The sequence below is a fragment of the Cololabis saira genome, chromosome 1, assembly GCF_033807715.1.
Source record: "Cololabis saira isolate AMF1-May2022 chromosome 1, fColSai1.1, whole genome shotgun sequence".
NCBI classification, from domain to species: Eukaryota; Metazoa; Chordata; class Actinopteri; order Beloniformes; family Belonidae; genus Cololabis; species Cololabis saira.
The window spans coordinates 684,580-701,283 of NC_084587.1; the positions used below are offsets into that span (position 1 = coordinate 684,580).

The window sequence follows — 16,704 nt, forward strand, 5'->3', positions numbered from 1 at the left end:
TACGGTAGGTGTGACACTTTGGGTCCCTTGCAACCACCACATATGGGGTAGACTCCCATTTGTCCACCAGCTTCTTGCTCCCTCTTTCACCTTTATTGGCCAGCAGAACCTGATCTCCCTCCACAATGTCATGACCTTTGACCTTTCTATTATACACCTCAGCTTGGTGTTGCCGGCTGGCGACAGCATTGACTTGGGCAGATGATAATGCCTCCCTCAAGTCCTCCCTCAACTTCAGGACGTATTTGTCAAAGTCGGCGACATCACAATCCCTCTCCACGTTGTGGAACATCACGTCGACTGGGAGTCTAGGGATCCTTCCATACATTAAATAGAACGGGGCATAGCCTGTCGACTCGTGGGCAGTGCAGTTGTAGGCAAAGGTCAAGGTCTGCAACATCTGGGGCCATTTCTGCTTTGCTCTTGGAGGCAATGCTCTGATCATGCTTCCCAGTGTCCGGTTGAAGCGTTCGGCAATGCCATTCCCCATGGGGTGATATGCAGTCGTCCTCGATTTCTTCACCCCGGCAATCAGCAACAACTCTCGGATTAGCTGGCTCTCGAAATTAGCTCCTTGGTCGGAGTGGATTCTCTCCGGGAATCCGTAGACACAGAAGTATCTGTCCCAAAGTTGGCGAGCAACTTGCCTAGCTGTCTGATCGTGACATGGGAAGGCATGAGCCATCTTAGTGAAATGGTCAGTGATGACCAGAACATCCACATTCTTCCCTGCTGGAACCTCCGCCGACCAGAAGTCGATACAAACTATTTCAAGCGGGCTTGTCGTCTTAACGCTTTGGAGAGGCGCTCTGCCTTCTGGTTCCGGTGTCTTACTCACCACACAGCGCTTGCAGGACCTGACGTACTCGCGGACATCTCGTACCATTCCGACCCAGAAGAACCTCTGTTTTGCTAAGGACAGGGTTCTGGACTGTCCTTGGTGTCCAGCTTCATCGTGGATGCCTTGCAGAGCCTGCTTGACCAATGCTGCAGCGACAACATACTGGTAGCGCCTTTTCCCAGTCAGTGAGTCTTTAAGCACTCTGTACAGGATACCATCCAACATTTTCAGCTTGTCCCATTGCTTTAGTGTTTTCTGAACCCTGAGAGGCTCATTGACTCGCTCTCTTCGAGATGGCCTCCTGCCACGTGTCACATAGTGTATGACCCTCATTAGCGCAGCGTCTTCCTGTTGCTTGTCCTGGAGATCTTTGAGAGAGAATACAGGTAACGCACTTTGGCCTGGTGGGGTGAGCTTTTGCACGTCATGGGCCAACCAGGAGATCACTCTCCCTTTCGACCCCTCCTCCCATTCCATTTGGCCGTTCAACACTGCTGTCACTTCTTCACTGCTCAAGGACTGGCATCCCACCTCAGACTCCCACTGTTTCACCTCTTGACAGTTTGTACTCAGCCGGAAAACATTCTGTATGGAATCGTCTTTGACATGTTGGGCCTCTTCGAGCAACACACCATATGGCTCCGCCACAATTCTCTCACTGACACGTGTCTGTACGAATGGTTGTCTGCTCAGAGCATCAGCGATGACATTCCTGCTGCCTGGGATATACTTGATATTAAAGTTGTATGGTGCCAACTTCGCCACCCACCGCTGCTCACAAGCGTCCAGCTTGGGCTTTGTGAGGATGTACGTGAGCGGGTTATTATCTGTCCAGACAGTAAAAGAATGCCCCTTCAGCCAGTGGCTGAACTTATCACACACGGCCCATTTGAGGGCGAGAAACTCCAGACGGTGGGCTGGGTACTTGGCCTGTGCACGCGTCAGGGACTTGCTCGCGAAAGCAATGGGACGTGCCTTGCTCCCTCCCTCTGGGACTTGAGAGATTACAGCGCCCAATCCATCCAACGAAGCATCTGTTGAGAGGATGAACGGGCGACTGAAGTCAGGATGGGCTAGCACTACAGAACTCAGCAGAGCAGCTTTCAGCTGGTTAAATGCGTTACTCTGTTCTTGAGTCCAATCTCTTGGGCTGAGTTTCTTAAAGTGCATAGCACGTCTTGCGTTGGCTCTGCCTGGCGCAGCAGCGGTCAGAGCAAACAGAGGCTTTGCCATACTGGAGCAGTTTTGTATGAACCTCTGGTAGTACATCACCATACCGAGGAAGGACTTGATTTTCTTTGCTGAGGGTGTCACCCCATCCTCCATCATCAGGTCCTCTTCACCCATAGCAGTAATGGCATGCACTTTTTCTGGGTCGGTGGTGACCCCATTCTCGTCAATGATGTGACCCAAAAACTTGACGCTCCGCCGGAGGAAGTGACACTTCTTTGGGGCCAATTTCAGCCCGTGCTCTCTCAGCCGACCAAAGACCATCTCAAGCCTTTTGATGGCTTCATCTTCATTTGGAGCGAAGACTAGCACATCGTCAAGGTAACACAGTAGTGTCAAAAAGTTTTGGTCTCCAAAGATGTTCATCATGAGGCGCATAAAGCTTGCTGGGCTGTTGCATAGGCCTTGTGGTAATCGGTTGAACTCGTGGAGGCCTACTGGTGTGGTGAAGGCCGTGAACTTTTTGTCCTGCTCATGCATGGGGACGTTATAGAACCCCGATGTCAAGTCCATGGCACTGAATACAGCATTTCCCCCTAGTGCAGCCAAGCAGTCAGCTTGGTGGGGTACTGGATGGGCGTCCTTCACTGTGCGGGCGTTAAGCCACCGGTAGTCCACACATATACGCAACTCTCCATTCTTTTTCCATACGAGCACCAGAGGAGAGGCCCACTCACTGGAGGATTTGCGTATTATGTCCCTCTCTTCCATTTCAGAGAGAGCCTCTCTCAACTTCTGGTACTGGCCTGGTGGAACACGGCGGTATGGTAGTCGGAATGGGCGGTCATCTGTTAGGTGGATTCTGTGGACGAAATCCTTGGCATGGCCACAGTCCAGTTTGTCCCTGGAAAACACGTCCTCATACCTCTGTATGAGCTCCACCAGCTGACTCTTCCAGAAGGGAGACACTTCACATGAGTTGATGTCGATTTTATCCAGTCCAAGACTGTTAAGTTTGTCCTGGAGGGTAGGAGCGACAGGGGTGCTACAGGCATGGTCCGTGCCCTTCTGCATGCTTTGATTTTGTGCCTTCAACTTTGTGTCACGGTCGTGGTCCATGTTGAGCTCAAAATCTTCCAACGCCACACATGGCGAAACATCAGCCAGCTTTGTGTTTCTTCTCAGTGTTACAGGCTTGTCACTTGTGTTCACGACTTTTACTGGCACCCACCTGTCACCACTCATTGAGGCCACAGTTCTCCCGACAATGATGTTTCTCATGTGTGACTGGGACTTCGACGGTTCCACTAGTATGGCACTTCCCTGAGAGACAGGAGCAACACCTGGAAGCTTTCCCCACACTATGTGCTCATGTCTGGGGCTAAGTGTCACAGCATTGGCAAGCTTTACAGTTCCGATGGTGTCAGGAATCACGTCGCCCTTCCATCTTGTTACACCTGAGAGCATACTTAAGAACTGTTCAATGCTTGACTCACCAGAAGAGTCTGCTTTGCTCATCACACGCCAATAACTGGGATTTTTCTTGAACTGACGTAGCAGGTGTTTGATCACATTGCTTCCTATTATCATCTGGTCACATTGGCCTGGTACAACCAGTGTGGGCACACTCATTTCTTGTCCATATACACTCAACTTTAACTGATAGATGCACTTGGGCCGTACTTTCACGCCACCACAGCCCACCAGAATGACATCCTCGTTGGACTGCGTGCTCTCCGACAGCAGTCCTGCTTTGTGGAGTTCCTCTTCAGCTCCTTCACTCACTGTGCAAGCCATAGAACCACTATCAAGCAGAGCCTGCAATCTGATTTGGTCATTCACCAGCACGTCAGTGTAGAATAGATCGTCTGCTTTCTCGAGCCTGTGTATGTTTTGGTAAATGATGACACTGTTGTTCTGAGCAGACTTGCAGCTCTCTTCATACAGGGAGATTAGGTCTTCTTCTAATTTGAGGGTCTGAAATGATGCACTCACACTTTGCCCTCCGGAGTGTGAGTGGTTCAGTTTCCCTGGTTGGGCGTGCGGCTCTCAGGCTGGGTTTGGTGTGGCGTGGCTCTTGTACAGTCTCTCCTCTGGTGACCAAGCTCCAGGCATCCAAAACACCTTTTCTCCTTCATGCAGTGTTCACGTGTCACATGAGTCTTCTCACCACACACACGGCAGGGTGAGGGGCGTGACCACTGGGTCGGCTGTTGGACTGGTGAGGCTGTCCTGGCCAGGAGGCTTTCCAGCATGCTCAGCACTCTTTCTAATGCCCCCGCTTCTGGAGTGGTGACTGCACTCTTTTTCGCCTGTGCAGTGGGTTCTTGAACACTGGCTCTCATTGTCGTTAATTCCTCTGCCACAGGACTGGAAGTAGCTGTTGCCGTTGCCACCACAAGTCTCTCCGCTCTGGAGGGCCTCTTTCTCGTCTGATGTTCCCTCTGGTGCTCATCAATAGCCTCTTGGACTTCCATAGCTGACCATTTGCTAATGGGCTTACACCTGAACACACTAGAGAGGTCAGAATTGGGGCAGTTCCGGATAAACATCATGGCAACTTCCACAGACATATTCTCCATCTTCCCTCCACTATTTCGCAGGTGTCTATCAGCATGTTCGGCTGATGTATGTAGTCGGACCCAGTAGTCCACCGGGCTCTCATTCACATCTGGGTGAGTGGCGTAGAAATCAGCCAATGGTAAGCTGGACATGGGGCAGTCGCTAAAGTATCTTCTGAGGATGTCATATATTACTTCAGGATGTGCTGCCTTGTCAGAATTACTCTTCAGCCCTACCTTGACAATGTTCTTTGCTCGCCCCAACAGGTGACTGAGGATTTCATCCACCTGCTCCCCAGCAGAGTAGCCCCTCTTGCGCAGATATGTGTCCATCACATCTATCCACTCTTGGATGGTATATTTGTCTGTGCCATCTCCCCTATATGCCGCAGGTTCTTTAGCATCTGTCTTCACCACAACACTCAGTCGGGACATGTCAGGTGTGAATGGTGAGGGATCTAGCAGTGGGAGAGAGCTAGGGGGTGGGGGACCTCTTATGGGGGCAGTCGTCTGGTTGGCTAAAAGGCGATTAACAACAGAGTTACCAATTTGGGTCCCCAGCTCTCCTAGCAGGTCACGTATCTGCCCTAGGGTGTCACTATCAGTGGTGATGGGGGTGGAGGACATGGGCCTAGCTGCAGGTGTGACATTATCAATGCTCAGACTAGACTGGGGCTTCAGTACGGGTGTGACATTATCCATACTCAGACTAGACTTGGGCTTAACTATGGGCATAGGGAACTCTGGCTTCTTTACAGACGTGGCTTCATCCATACCTAGGTAACTACCAAAGCTGGGCTGCCCCACCCGCTCTCTGTCTGGGACATCTGCATATCTCAAGCCTCTACCCCTCCCAATACTAGAAACTGGAGTGAACTCCATGGCAAGTTAAATGTACTTGATAAAACAGTGTGATAATTACAATGTGGGAAATACAATATGACCAAACAGTTAGCTTTTTCTTTTTTTTTTTTTTAATTCTAAATAATGTCGACGATCCTCGGATTCCTCCTGCGCACAGCACGATACGCTTACTTGCTGACAGCTTAACCTCGGCGATCTGCAGTGGCTGATCTGAAGAATCCGGCTCACGGCACCATTTGTAGCAGCTGTTTTTCTGCGTTGTGTTGTGTCGTTGAAAGTGAGACGCACGCTGAGGTTGAGCATCTATGGGACTTTAATCTTCAGAATAAAGAAAAAACATAGGCGTCACACACACCGAGCCAGACTGCAACTCTCCACCGCTCAGTTCAGAGCACACACAGCTCTCTCACACTGTTGTATATAGCACAAAATTAATGTAAAAATACAATGTACTATATTAAACAAAATCAAATAAATGCAATACAAATGCACTAAATATTTCTTACACATTTTCCACAGTGTAAAATAATCAAGTAAATTCACCCATATTAACTCATTTTTTATAATGCAATATATCCAATATCAAACATGGGAAACGAACTGCATTAAATAACATACCTTCAGAATAAAGAAAAAACATAGGCGTCACACACACCGAGCCAGACTGCAACTCTCCACCGCTCTACAAAAAAAATTAAAAATTCACATAACCCCAATAAAACGTCATGTTTAGAATAATATAAAAAAAACCCAGCTCAGATAGCATAAAGCTAAGTTAAGCAACTCTCTATGAACAACTCAATTTAAGATTCAATAACAAGTTACTAATCACTGGAGTCTTGACCAACAGCTTCATTAGCACGTTACACTTTTTTATATATCAACATATTGAGTTTGTGAACAGAAAAAAATATGAAATAAATAAAAGAAGGGAGAGAGCACGTCATGAAGTGACTCACCAGTTCAGAGCACACACAGCTCTCTGACGCTAGGTGGTGCAACGCCAAAACAACACCCCAGGGAAACAAAGGGGGTACAATTGAAAATCACCATAGTAAGTTTTCTTTTTCCTTTTACACGAGGAAAAAAATATTTTGGGGAAGTTCACAACACAAAAGAGAGATTTTTAAGGAAAATAAATAAATAAAACACAATGACAAATTTTGACTCGGTTACAATTGCACGGTGATGGATTTCTCCGAGACTATTAATTGTGAGATTTATCAGAGCGACAGCTCGGGGGAAGAAACCGTCTCTCCGGCTCCGTTTCCACATATCAAAAACGGTGGCGTTTTCATGCGTTTTGTTCGTTCGTTTACACGAAAACGAAGCTCAAAGTCTCCAAAAACCATAATTTCTGAAAACTCCGGCCAAAGTGTAGATTTTTAAAAACTCCGTCTTCACGTTTGCTAGTAAACGGAGAGAAACGGACATTTAGGCTTCAGAACGTCACATTATGAGACAGAAACGTCACCAGCGTCATGAGTGACACCTGTGATTACGATTAGTTTGTAACCGTCAATATTTTCTTGTATTTTACCTGTTTTATATTCTAACGTCACACTTAAAAGTAACTCCACTTCTCTGTCACTCCAAACCAAAGACTCTGGTTCATCTTGGAAGTAACTGGAAGTTACTCGTGTCATTTGTTGATGTTTTTTTCCAGGATTCTGATTGGCTAGCATGACTTTATCAGCCTTAATGTTGAGAAGAAAGTCAAAATGTTTTGAGAAAAAACTCGAGAAAAAGTCAAGATTTTGAGAAAAAAGTCGAAATTTTGAAAAAAAGTTGAGAAAAAAGTCAAAATTTTGAGAAAAAAGTCGAAATTTTGAGAAAAAAGTCAAACATTTTGTGAAAAAAGTCGAAATTTTGAGAAAAAAGTCGAAATTTTGAGAAAAAGTCGAAATTTTGAAAAAAAGTCGAGAAAAAGTCAAACTTTTGAGAAAAAAGTCGAAATTTTGAGAAAAAGTCGAAATGTTGAGAGGTAACTCCACTTCTCTGTCACTCCAAACCAAAGACTCATCATCTTCATCTTGGAAGTAACTGGAAGTTACTCGTGTCATTTGTTGATGTTTTTTTCCAGGATTCTGATTGGCTAGCATGACTTTATCTTCTCGTTACACTGCCCCCTGTAGGTTTGGCTGCTCATAGCACCTTAACAGATATTTATGCAGGTTCCTGGAAATGATGGGATTTTTATAAACGTAGAGGGGGAAATATCCGTTTTTGTAAATACCAGGGTATGTAGAAACGTAGCCTGATTTGACCGGTTTCAGAATAAAACCGACAAGCAGAGACACTCAAACAAATCTAAAGACACAAGAACGCAGGAGCAGAAAAGAAACAATAAAACCCCAAAAATCACAGTCTGGACTGAGTTGGTCAGCTGGACGTTTACTGGCGTCTCCGGATCAATCACGTCCAGCAGACGAGTCGTTCACATCAGACATCGTTTTACAATCAATCACATATTTACACTTAAATCCTTCAAAAGAAAAACACAAAGAAACGACAATATAAGCATAAAATATCAGTCATTTTCACAAATATATTATCCAAAACAGCTAAAAGGCACATTTACACACACGAAGTGGGCGTGGTCTAGCTGTGGCTCCAAACGTAGCAGCTGTGGCTGCAAACGTAGCAGCTGTGGCTACAAACGTAGCAGCCGTGGCTACAAACGTAGCAGCCGTGGCTACAAACGTAGCAGCCGTGGCTACAAACGTAGCAGCTGTGGCTGCAAACGTAGCAGCTGTGGCTACAAAAGTAGCAGCTGTGGCTACAAAAGTAGCAGCCGTGGCTGCAAAAGTAGCAGACGTGGCTGCAAACGTAGCAGCCGTGGCTACAAACGTAGCAGCTGTGGCTACAACCGTAGCAGCCGTAGCTACAAACGTAGCAGCCGTGGCTACTAACGTAGCAGCTGTGGCTACAAATGTAGCAGCCGTGGCTACAAACGTAGCAGCCGTGGCTACAAACGTAGCAGCCGTGACCCCTCTGACCCCCCCCGACCCCTGACCCCCCTGACCTTTGACCCCCCCTAACCCCCCGTGACCCCTGACCCCCCTAGCCCAGCTTGGTGAGGGTTAAACTCCCCCTGATCCACAGCGTGTCCCCAGCCCCGGCCCCGACCCCCTGACCCCTGACCCCCCCGTGACCCCTGACCCCCCTAGCCCAGCTTGGTGATGGTTAAACTCCCCCTGATCCACAGCGTGTCGATGGTTCCGAGCTCCGTCACTCGGTGCTGGAAGTCAAACAGCTGCTGCCCGTCAACCTCCACCCGGAACCGGCTCTGCTCACAGAAGATCTCCATCTGGAGGACAAAATAAATCCATTCTCATATTAATTCCTAAAAATCGATTCGTATGTCTAAAGATCGATTTTTTTTCATCATAACATTACAACTTTTGGTATTTTTTTGTTTATGCCCAAAAAAGAATGTACCCCTGGTACCCCCAGCTTGGCTTAGCTCCGCATTATTTACAAGACCTGATAGTGCCTTATGTTCCTGGCAGAGCTCTCCGCTCTCAGAGTGCAGGTTTACTCGTAGTTCCTAGAGTATCTAAATGTAGATTTGGAGGGCGGGCGTTCTGCTATCAGGCACCATTACTATGGAACCAACTCCCAATCTGGGTTAAGGAGGCTGACACCACCTCCACCTTTAAAACTAAACTTAAAACCTTTCTGTTTAGTAAAGCCTATAGTTAGTGTTTAGTAAACCTCTAGCTGGTGTTGGTAAATCTCTAGGTAGTGTAAACTCTAGTGTTAGAGTCGCTCCTGTAGTTTCTTGTGCCGGCCCCCCTTTTCTTTTCCTGGTACCCCCAGACCCCTGGTACCCCTGGACCCAGACTGTGCTGCTACCGCTAACCGCTAACCTCCCCCCAGGACGGTTCTCATGTCCGTGAGCAGGGCCGGTACCGGTACCTTGAAGGGCTGGTCCCGGATGAAGGGGAAGAAGGGCGCGGCCCCCTCGCTGGCCCCCCAGGACCCGGCCCTGCAGGCCCTCCGGAGGACCCGCCGGTCCCGAAACCGGACACACATCTCCAGGGCCACGTCAGGGGGGGGCGCCGTGGAGGACCCGGGGCCGACGGTCAGGGCCACGAAGAACCTGCAGGAAGAACCAGCCGTCCCAAAGACAGATGTAACAGAAAGATGATTATTTTGGTAAAAAAAGAAAGAAGGAGAAATATACTTTGCGTGGTCCATATACTTTATTTATGATAATGTCCACCTTCCGTTAGAGTAGTATTAGTAATATTAGTAATTATATTAGTAATATTAGTAATTATATCAGTAATATTAGTAATATTAGTAATTATATCAGTAATATTAGTAATTATATTAGTAATATTATAATAATTAATAATATCAGAGTAGTAAGTGCAGGTTCTCACCGGTCCGGTCTCGGGTCCACCAGCCCGAACAGAACCAGCTTCTTCCCAGGATGGAGACCTCCGGAAACCAGCCCTCTGAAGGGGACCACCTGGACCAGAACCAGAACCACAATCAGAACCACCTGGACCAGAACCAGAACCAGAACCAGGTTAGACCAGAACCAGAATCAGAACTAGAACCAGGACCAGAACCACCTCAGACAGAACCAGAACGTAGTGCTGGGCGGTATGACCAAAAATTTATATCACAGTATTTTTCAAAATTATATCGGTTTCACGGTAAATCACGGTATTTTTTTTTTCATGCACAACTGGGTGTTAATCACATTCTCTAATGATTTGGACAGGAATTGCTGCAGTAAATTGGCTTAGAATGGCCTATTTTACTGTCATGAGGAGGAAATATTGTAGAAAAACATTAATGTCCACACTAGTATAAATACAGGTTTGCATGGCCTCACAAAATGATGCAGTTTACAATGAAAATAATAATAAACAGTTGGCCGAATACCGAACAATACCGAACATGGTTCTTCGCAGTTTTTCATTTATTTTGCCAATTTTTTCACCATAAATCAAATACATTTGATTTAGGCTTTCCAAAGAAAAAAATCTTTTACAAAATTACAAGGTAGAAAATATTTATTGAACATAAAAAACTGAACATGTTTTAATTTCCAGCATTCTGTTGTTTTGGTTCCACCTCCTGGTGAATGTTGGTAAAATTCTTAAGTGGTTAGTTTTTGGTTGGCCACCGATTTATGTTTGTGGTGCAACCGGTACGGAGCGGCCAGTCTATTTCCTTATTTTACAACAACGTTATTAATTGTTTGTTTTTTCCCCACTTATTCCATCGAACACCCAAAGTGTTTTTTTTGCCATTTTCGGCCGAACAATTTGGGTTACCGAACAATCGGTGCATCACTACTGCTAAACAGTCCCCTCACAAACAGTGTCCAGCGGCGCTACGTTCCCAACGTTGTGTAGCTACTGTACAAACTCACCGCTATTACGGTATATGAAAAATTCATATCATAAGAAAAATAAACACCGGTATTCGGTATGAACCGGTATGAACCGGTATACCGCTCAGCACTACATGACCCCGTTACTGGTTCTGGACCGACCCGGGACCACCGGGTCCGTTTACATCGGTGGACCAGAACCCCACCGGATCAGGATCAACAACCAACAGAATCGTGTTCCGGGTCAGGACCTACCAGCCTCTTCTCCGGGTCTCCGTCGGCGTCGGCTCGGTTCTGGTTCTGGTTCTGGTTCTGGTCCGGTTCAGCTCTCTGAGGGAAACTCCATCTCTGACGGGAAACAGGAAACGGTTTCAGATTCTGGACCCGACAAGAACCGACTTTTTTCTTGAAGTGCATCATGAAAAAAAAAATCGTCCTCCTCTAAAACCTTATTTTTATTTTTATTTTCCCTACGTCTCCGACCTGCAGGTTTTAACTTATTCTTCTGAACTTTAACTTTGTATGGAAGCACATTTCCGGCAGTAAAAGAAAAAAAATAAGATGAAAACATAAAAATATCCCCACGATAAATCATAATTATGAGATAAAAAGTCTAAATTATGAGATAGAAAGTCATTCATTTTAATTTCGACTTTCTATCTCATCCCATTATTTTTAAGGCTAAGTTTATTTATTTATATCTTTTTTTCTTCCATAACTTTGAACGGGTTTTCAACAGCAGCGGCTTTTATTTTGGAGGTTCTGTTGGGAAGTGCTTTCGGCAGCTCGGACCTGCTAAACTCCAACCTGAGGTTTCTTTTCATTTTCTAAACACAGGAAAGTCCAGTGGTGCCGCGGACGGTCCGGTACCGGCTCAAAAACTCACCTTCCTGGCCGGTCCCGCCGGTCCCCCAGGTCCAGGTCCTGGTCCCGCCGGTCCCGGTCTCCCCGGTCCCGGTCCCGCCGGATCAGCCATGGGTCACCTGGACGGCCCGCAGTGCGCCTGCGCGGCTCCCGGGCTGGCCCCGCCCCCTCAGGTGCGACACGTGGCTCCTTTGGAAGAAGAAGGAGAAGAAACTCAGAACAAACTGAACACCTGGTACTTGTTTCCTCCAGAACCTTCACGAACTCTTTCACTCTTCAGTCACGAGAGAGAAAGTTTCCCCTCGAGGGAAAACAGCAGAAAAACAGCAGATAATCAGATTACTGACATTCCTGTTCAGTCACGTGATTCAGCTGAAAACACAACAATCATGTGATAGAAGCTCTGATGATTATTACAAACAATAATCTGAATGATTATTACAAACAATAATCTGAATGATTATTACAAACTACAATCTGAATGATTATTACAAACTACAACGGTTGTAATTGTGCCATTTGTTTATTTAACAAACACAAAAAAGAAACAAACTATCAGTGTATTTACGTGTGAGGATGTTATTATAGATATTCATATAACATTTGTGTATGTGTATAGATGTGTATGTATGTATGTATGCCATATCCAAAAAGTGCATGTGTAGGTGTATATATGTATGTGTGTGTGTGTGTGTGTGTGTGTGTGTGTGTGTGTGTGTGTGTGTGTATGTGTGTGTGTGTGTGTGTGTGTGTGTGTGTGTGTGTGTGTGTGTGTGTGTGTATGTGTATGTGTGTGTGTGTGTGTGTGTGTGTGTGTGTGTGTGTGTGTGTGTGTGTGTATGTGTATGTGTATGTGTATGTGTATGTGTATGTGTATGTGTATGTGTATGTGTATGTGTATGTGTGTGTGTGTGTGTGTGTGTGTGTGTGTGTGTGTGTGTATGTGTGTGTGTGTGTGTGTATGTGTATGTGTATGTGTGTGTGTGTGTGTGAGTGTGTGTGTGTGTGCGTGCGTAAAATTTCAATTCAATTCATTGTGGAGCAATGTTGCTACGTTTAATTGACCTCTCTCTCTGTAAGCCCCGCCCCTCAAACACAGATTTTTTTTTTTTTTTCAAACTTTATTTAAAAGTTTCAATCAGTCAGAACATTGACAGTGGACAATACAAAACAGTCAGGCATCAAGAAATTAAATAAACAAATACAGTATGAGACATAAAGTGGATGACGTGCATAAGTAACATAAATATAATAAAATAAATAAAATTAAATAAAAAGAAAGAAAATGGCAGGGCATATATTAAATTTCTCCAAATATTTCTTCAATTATGTTAACAGTGTGTATACATTTTTATTATCAATTCTTTTAATACATTCAAGGTAGTTATTGAAATCAATTTCAAAAGCAGGAAAGAAAGGTCGACCTTTGGAAAATTTGGTTTTATGTATGTGGAATTTTGCAATTAGAATAATCAGATTAATTAAGTGTTGCATTTTCCTATCTTTATTATTATAGTATAACAGTATATCTTTGGCATTTAAATTAATTGGTATGTTGGAATGTGATGTGATGTAAGCTTCAATTTTTTTCCAAAAAATCTGGGAAAAATTACATTCAAAGAAAAGGTGCCTAATCGTTTCCACTTCAGCATTACAAAATACACAATTGGCATCAATATTGACAAATTTTGACACAAATTTGTTAGTGGGGTAAATGTTATGTGTAATTTTATATTGAACTTCTTTAATTTTATTGGAGATAGCAAATTTATGTGGAAGGAGCCATGTTGTTTTCCAATTAATGTCAGAGAAAGAGGAAGACCATACAAATTTCCCTCGAGGTGTAATTTCCCTTTTCCTGAAAAAATGATTCCTTATATGTTTATTGTTACAATGGTGACTCATAATGTTTATACCATTAATAAAGAGGGTAAAGTCAACTTTCTCTGCCTCTTGCCTTTCAAAATGACCTTTTATTAATTGGAGAATGCCACTGGGAATAGCTTTTATCACTGTTTGAAATTCTTTATAGGTAACAGGGAAGATTTTAGATCTAAGAAATTCTTTATAACTAAAAATTTCACCTACATCATTTTGTAAATCCTTAAGATATATTATTCCTTTTTCAATCCAATGTTTCAGAAATAGTGATGTATTTTTCCTAGTTATGAACTCATTGTTCCATATAATAGTTTTATGTGGAGAGAAGTTATGGATAAAGCATAGTTTTGCTGCTGAAAGGGCTTGTTGGTGAAATTTAGATAATTTTAGTGGTAATTTTGAAACATCATAATCACAATTTAGGAGAAAAGGTAACCCTCCAACTTTCCCAAAAATATTCTGAGGTATAAAATACCAAAGAGATTCTGGGTTTTTCAAATATTCTTTTATCCATTTTGTCTTAAAGGTATAGTTTATATCCATATAGTCTAACATCTCCCTCTCGGGGCTGCCAAGATCTCTTTTCTTAAACGATGGCATTTGTTTTTCCAGACAAAACTAATTAGGGTATTAATTATTTCTTTACAAAGGGATTGTTGAACAAAAAGAGAGAGAGTAGGATACACAAATCTAGAGATACCGTCTGCTTTACTCAGAAGAACTCTACCTAATAGGGATAGATCTCTTTGGAGCCACATATTGAAAATATTTTTTGTTTTTTGTATTTTAGGTTTGAAGTTTTTTGTTTGACGTTCAATTATATTTTTAGAAATATAAATTCCAAGATACTTTATATTTTCTTTAATTGGTATTTTACATATAAGTGTTTCATTTGTGTTGTAGAGACATAGTATTTCACATTTTTTTAAATTAAGTTTTAAACCTGAAGCAACAGAAAAGGTGTCTATTATCATAAGTGCTGTCTCTATTTGTTGTTTATTTTCCAAAAATAAGACTGTATCGTCCGCTAATTGAGTTATCCTAATCTCTCTCTCAAAAATCTTTAACCCTCGAAACACATTGCTCTGTCTAATTTGTATTGAAAGCAGTTCAACGACTATAAGAAAGAGAAATGGAGAGCAACGACATCCTTGACGGACTGACCTAGACACTGAAAATCTTTTTGTGGTATTTATTTGGGAATAACATGACACAGCTACTAATATCTTTATAGAGCATTCTAATATAGGATACAAAATGTTCACCAAAACCGAAGGTTTGAAGAGATTTAAATAAAAATTGATGCTCTACACTATCGAATGCCTTGTAGAAGTCTAAAAATAAAATTAAAGCGTCTGAATCAACATATTCAGAGTAATCTATTAAGTCAAGGATAAACCTAATGTTGCAACTTATGTGGCGATTATTCATAAAGCCAGTTTGAGTTTCATGTATGATTTCACTCAAACCTTTTCTTAAACGCCTGGCGAAAATTAGTGAGAGTATTTTATAGTCAACATTGAGCAATGTTATTGGTCTCCAGTTATCCAATAGAAGGTGGTCTTTGTCTGGCTTGGGAAGCAAAGTTATTATGCCTTGTTTCATGGTTGTGGTCATTTCTTCATTATTTGTACATTCTTTCAGCATTTCAAAAAGAGGTCTTTCAATTATTTCCCAAAAGCACTGGTAAAATTCGACAGGAAGACCGTCCATTCCTGGAGATTTACCTTTTTTCATTTTGTTAACAGCTTCAAGGATTTCAACTTTAGAGATAGGTTTTTCGCAATCCAATTTAAAATTATCTGATATTTTAGGAGTAAATTCTTTAACATTATTAATAAAATCTTCACCTTTTATTGAATTATAATTAGAGCTGTATAGGTCAGAATAAAATTGAAAAGTGTGATTTGCTAAATCAGTTGGGTTGGAGGTTACAGAATTATCTATTTTAAGAGATGTGATATTATTTCTCTTGTAGTTCCTTTTTTCTAGGGCGAAAAAATAGCTTGTATTCTTCTCACCTTCCTCTAACCATTTAGCCCTGGAGCGTACAAAGGCTCCCTTGGTCATATTAATATATAAACTATCTAAATCATCTTTCAATTTTATCAGTTTAATTTCTTCCTCTGGAGTAGGGGAACTTTTGTTTATTAGGATATTTAGTTCTTTCATAATTTCAGATTCTTTAAGATGGCTGCGTTTTTTCATTTCTTTACTGTGTCTAATAGCTGATTCTCGGATTTTAAATTTAAAAAATTCCCATTTTTGTATCTTACTGAGTTCTTTTCCATTGAAAATATTCCCAGCAATTGCTTTGACTGATTTACAGAAAGCTTCATCTTTCAGTAAATTACAATTTAATTTCCAGTAACCACGCATTGTTGCTTTTTGTTTTAGAGGATTAGTAAAGGAAATGACTATCATTTTGTGATCTGAAAAGGGGGCATAACTATTTGATATTTCGGAAACATATTGCATAGTGTAAGAAGATATTAACCACATGTCTATTCGAGATTGTAAGGAACCACTAGCATTACTCCATGTATACTCTTTTTGGTAAGGGTGGCTATATCGCCAGGCGTCTATAACATTAAGTTGTTCACCTAAGTGTGATATCACTTTAAATCTTGAACCGGAAGATATTCTTGCTGGTACTCTGTCCATTAAGTCATCAGCTGCATCATTTAAGTCACCGCCAATTATTAAGTGAGCCTCTTTATATTTCTCTTTAAGCTTCAAAAGTTTTGCTGTCAGTTGGACAATCATATTTTTTGCTAGAGCATTGTAATTATAACCATAAATGTTATTCACCACCAGAATCACATTGTTTACTCTAAGCACTAAAATAATCCATCTACCTTCTTCAGATAAGTGAGATTCTATAACATCCCCTTTAAATTTATTAAACAGAATAGCTACTCCTGCTGAGTTGTTAGAACCATGACTTAAATAAATCTGGTCTCCCCATTGACTTCTCCAGAACTTACGATCATCTTCACAGGAGTGTGTCTCTTGTAGAAAAAACAAATCGGCGTTAGACCTTCTGCAAAACAAAAAAATTGCCTTTCTTTTGGTAATATTGCGTATACCATTGACATTAAGAGAAAGTACTTTAAGGTTGATGAAATTATTGGTCGCCATAAATAAAAAAAAAGAAATAAATAAGG

The 16,704-nt window shown here is 42.7% G+C and overlaps 1 protein-coding gene across 1 annotated transcript; it reads right to left on the reverse strand.

Moving 5' to 3' along the window:
- Positions 1-8,602: 8,602 nt before the first annotated feature.
- Positions 8,603-11,768, reverse strand: LOC133449349 (galectin-related protein-like). Its single transcript, XM_061728496.1, has 5 exons — positions 11,679-11,768; positions 11,048-11,140; positions 9,828-9,916; positions 9,358-9,541; positions 8,603-8,746 (listed from the first exon to the last, which is right to left on the reverse strand). The coding sequence occupies exons 1-5, from the start codon at positions 11,766-11,768 to the stop codon at positions 8,603-8,605; spliced, it is 600 nt and encodes a 199-aa protein (XP_061584480.1).
- Positions 11,769-16,704: the final 4,936 nt, after the last annotated feature.

Excerpts from the sequence above, each read along its gene's own strand:
- LOC133449349 (XM_061728496.1), bottom strand. The coding sequence starts at position 11,768 with ATGGCTGATCCGGCGGGACCGGGACCGGGGAGACCGGGACCGGCGGGA. Across the intron at positions 11,141-11,678 it reads CGGCGGGACCGGCCAGGAAG|AGATGGAGTTTCCCTCAGAG; the intron begins GTGAGTTTTTGA and ends GTTTCCCGTCAG. Across the intron at positions 8,747-9,357 it reads TCCGGGACCAGCCCTTCAAG|ATGGAGATCTTCTGTGAGCA; the intron begins GTACCGGTACCG and ends TTTGTCCTCCAG.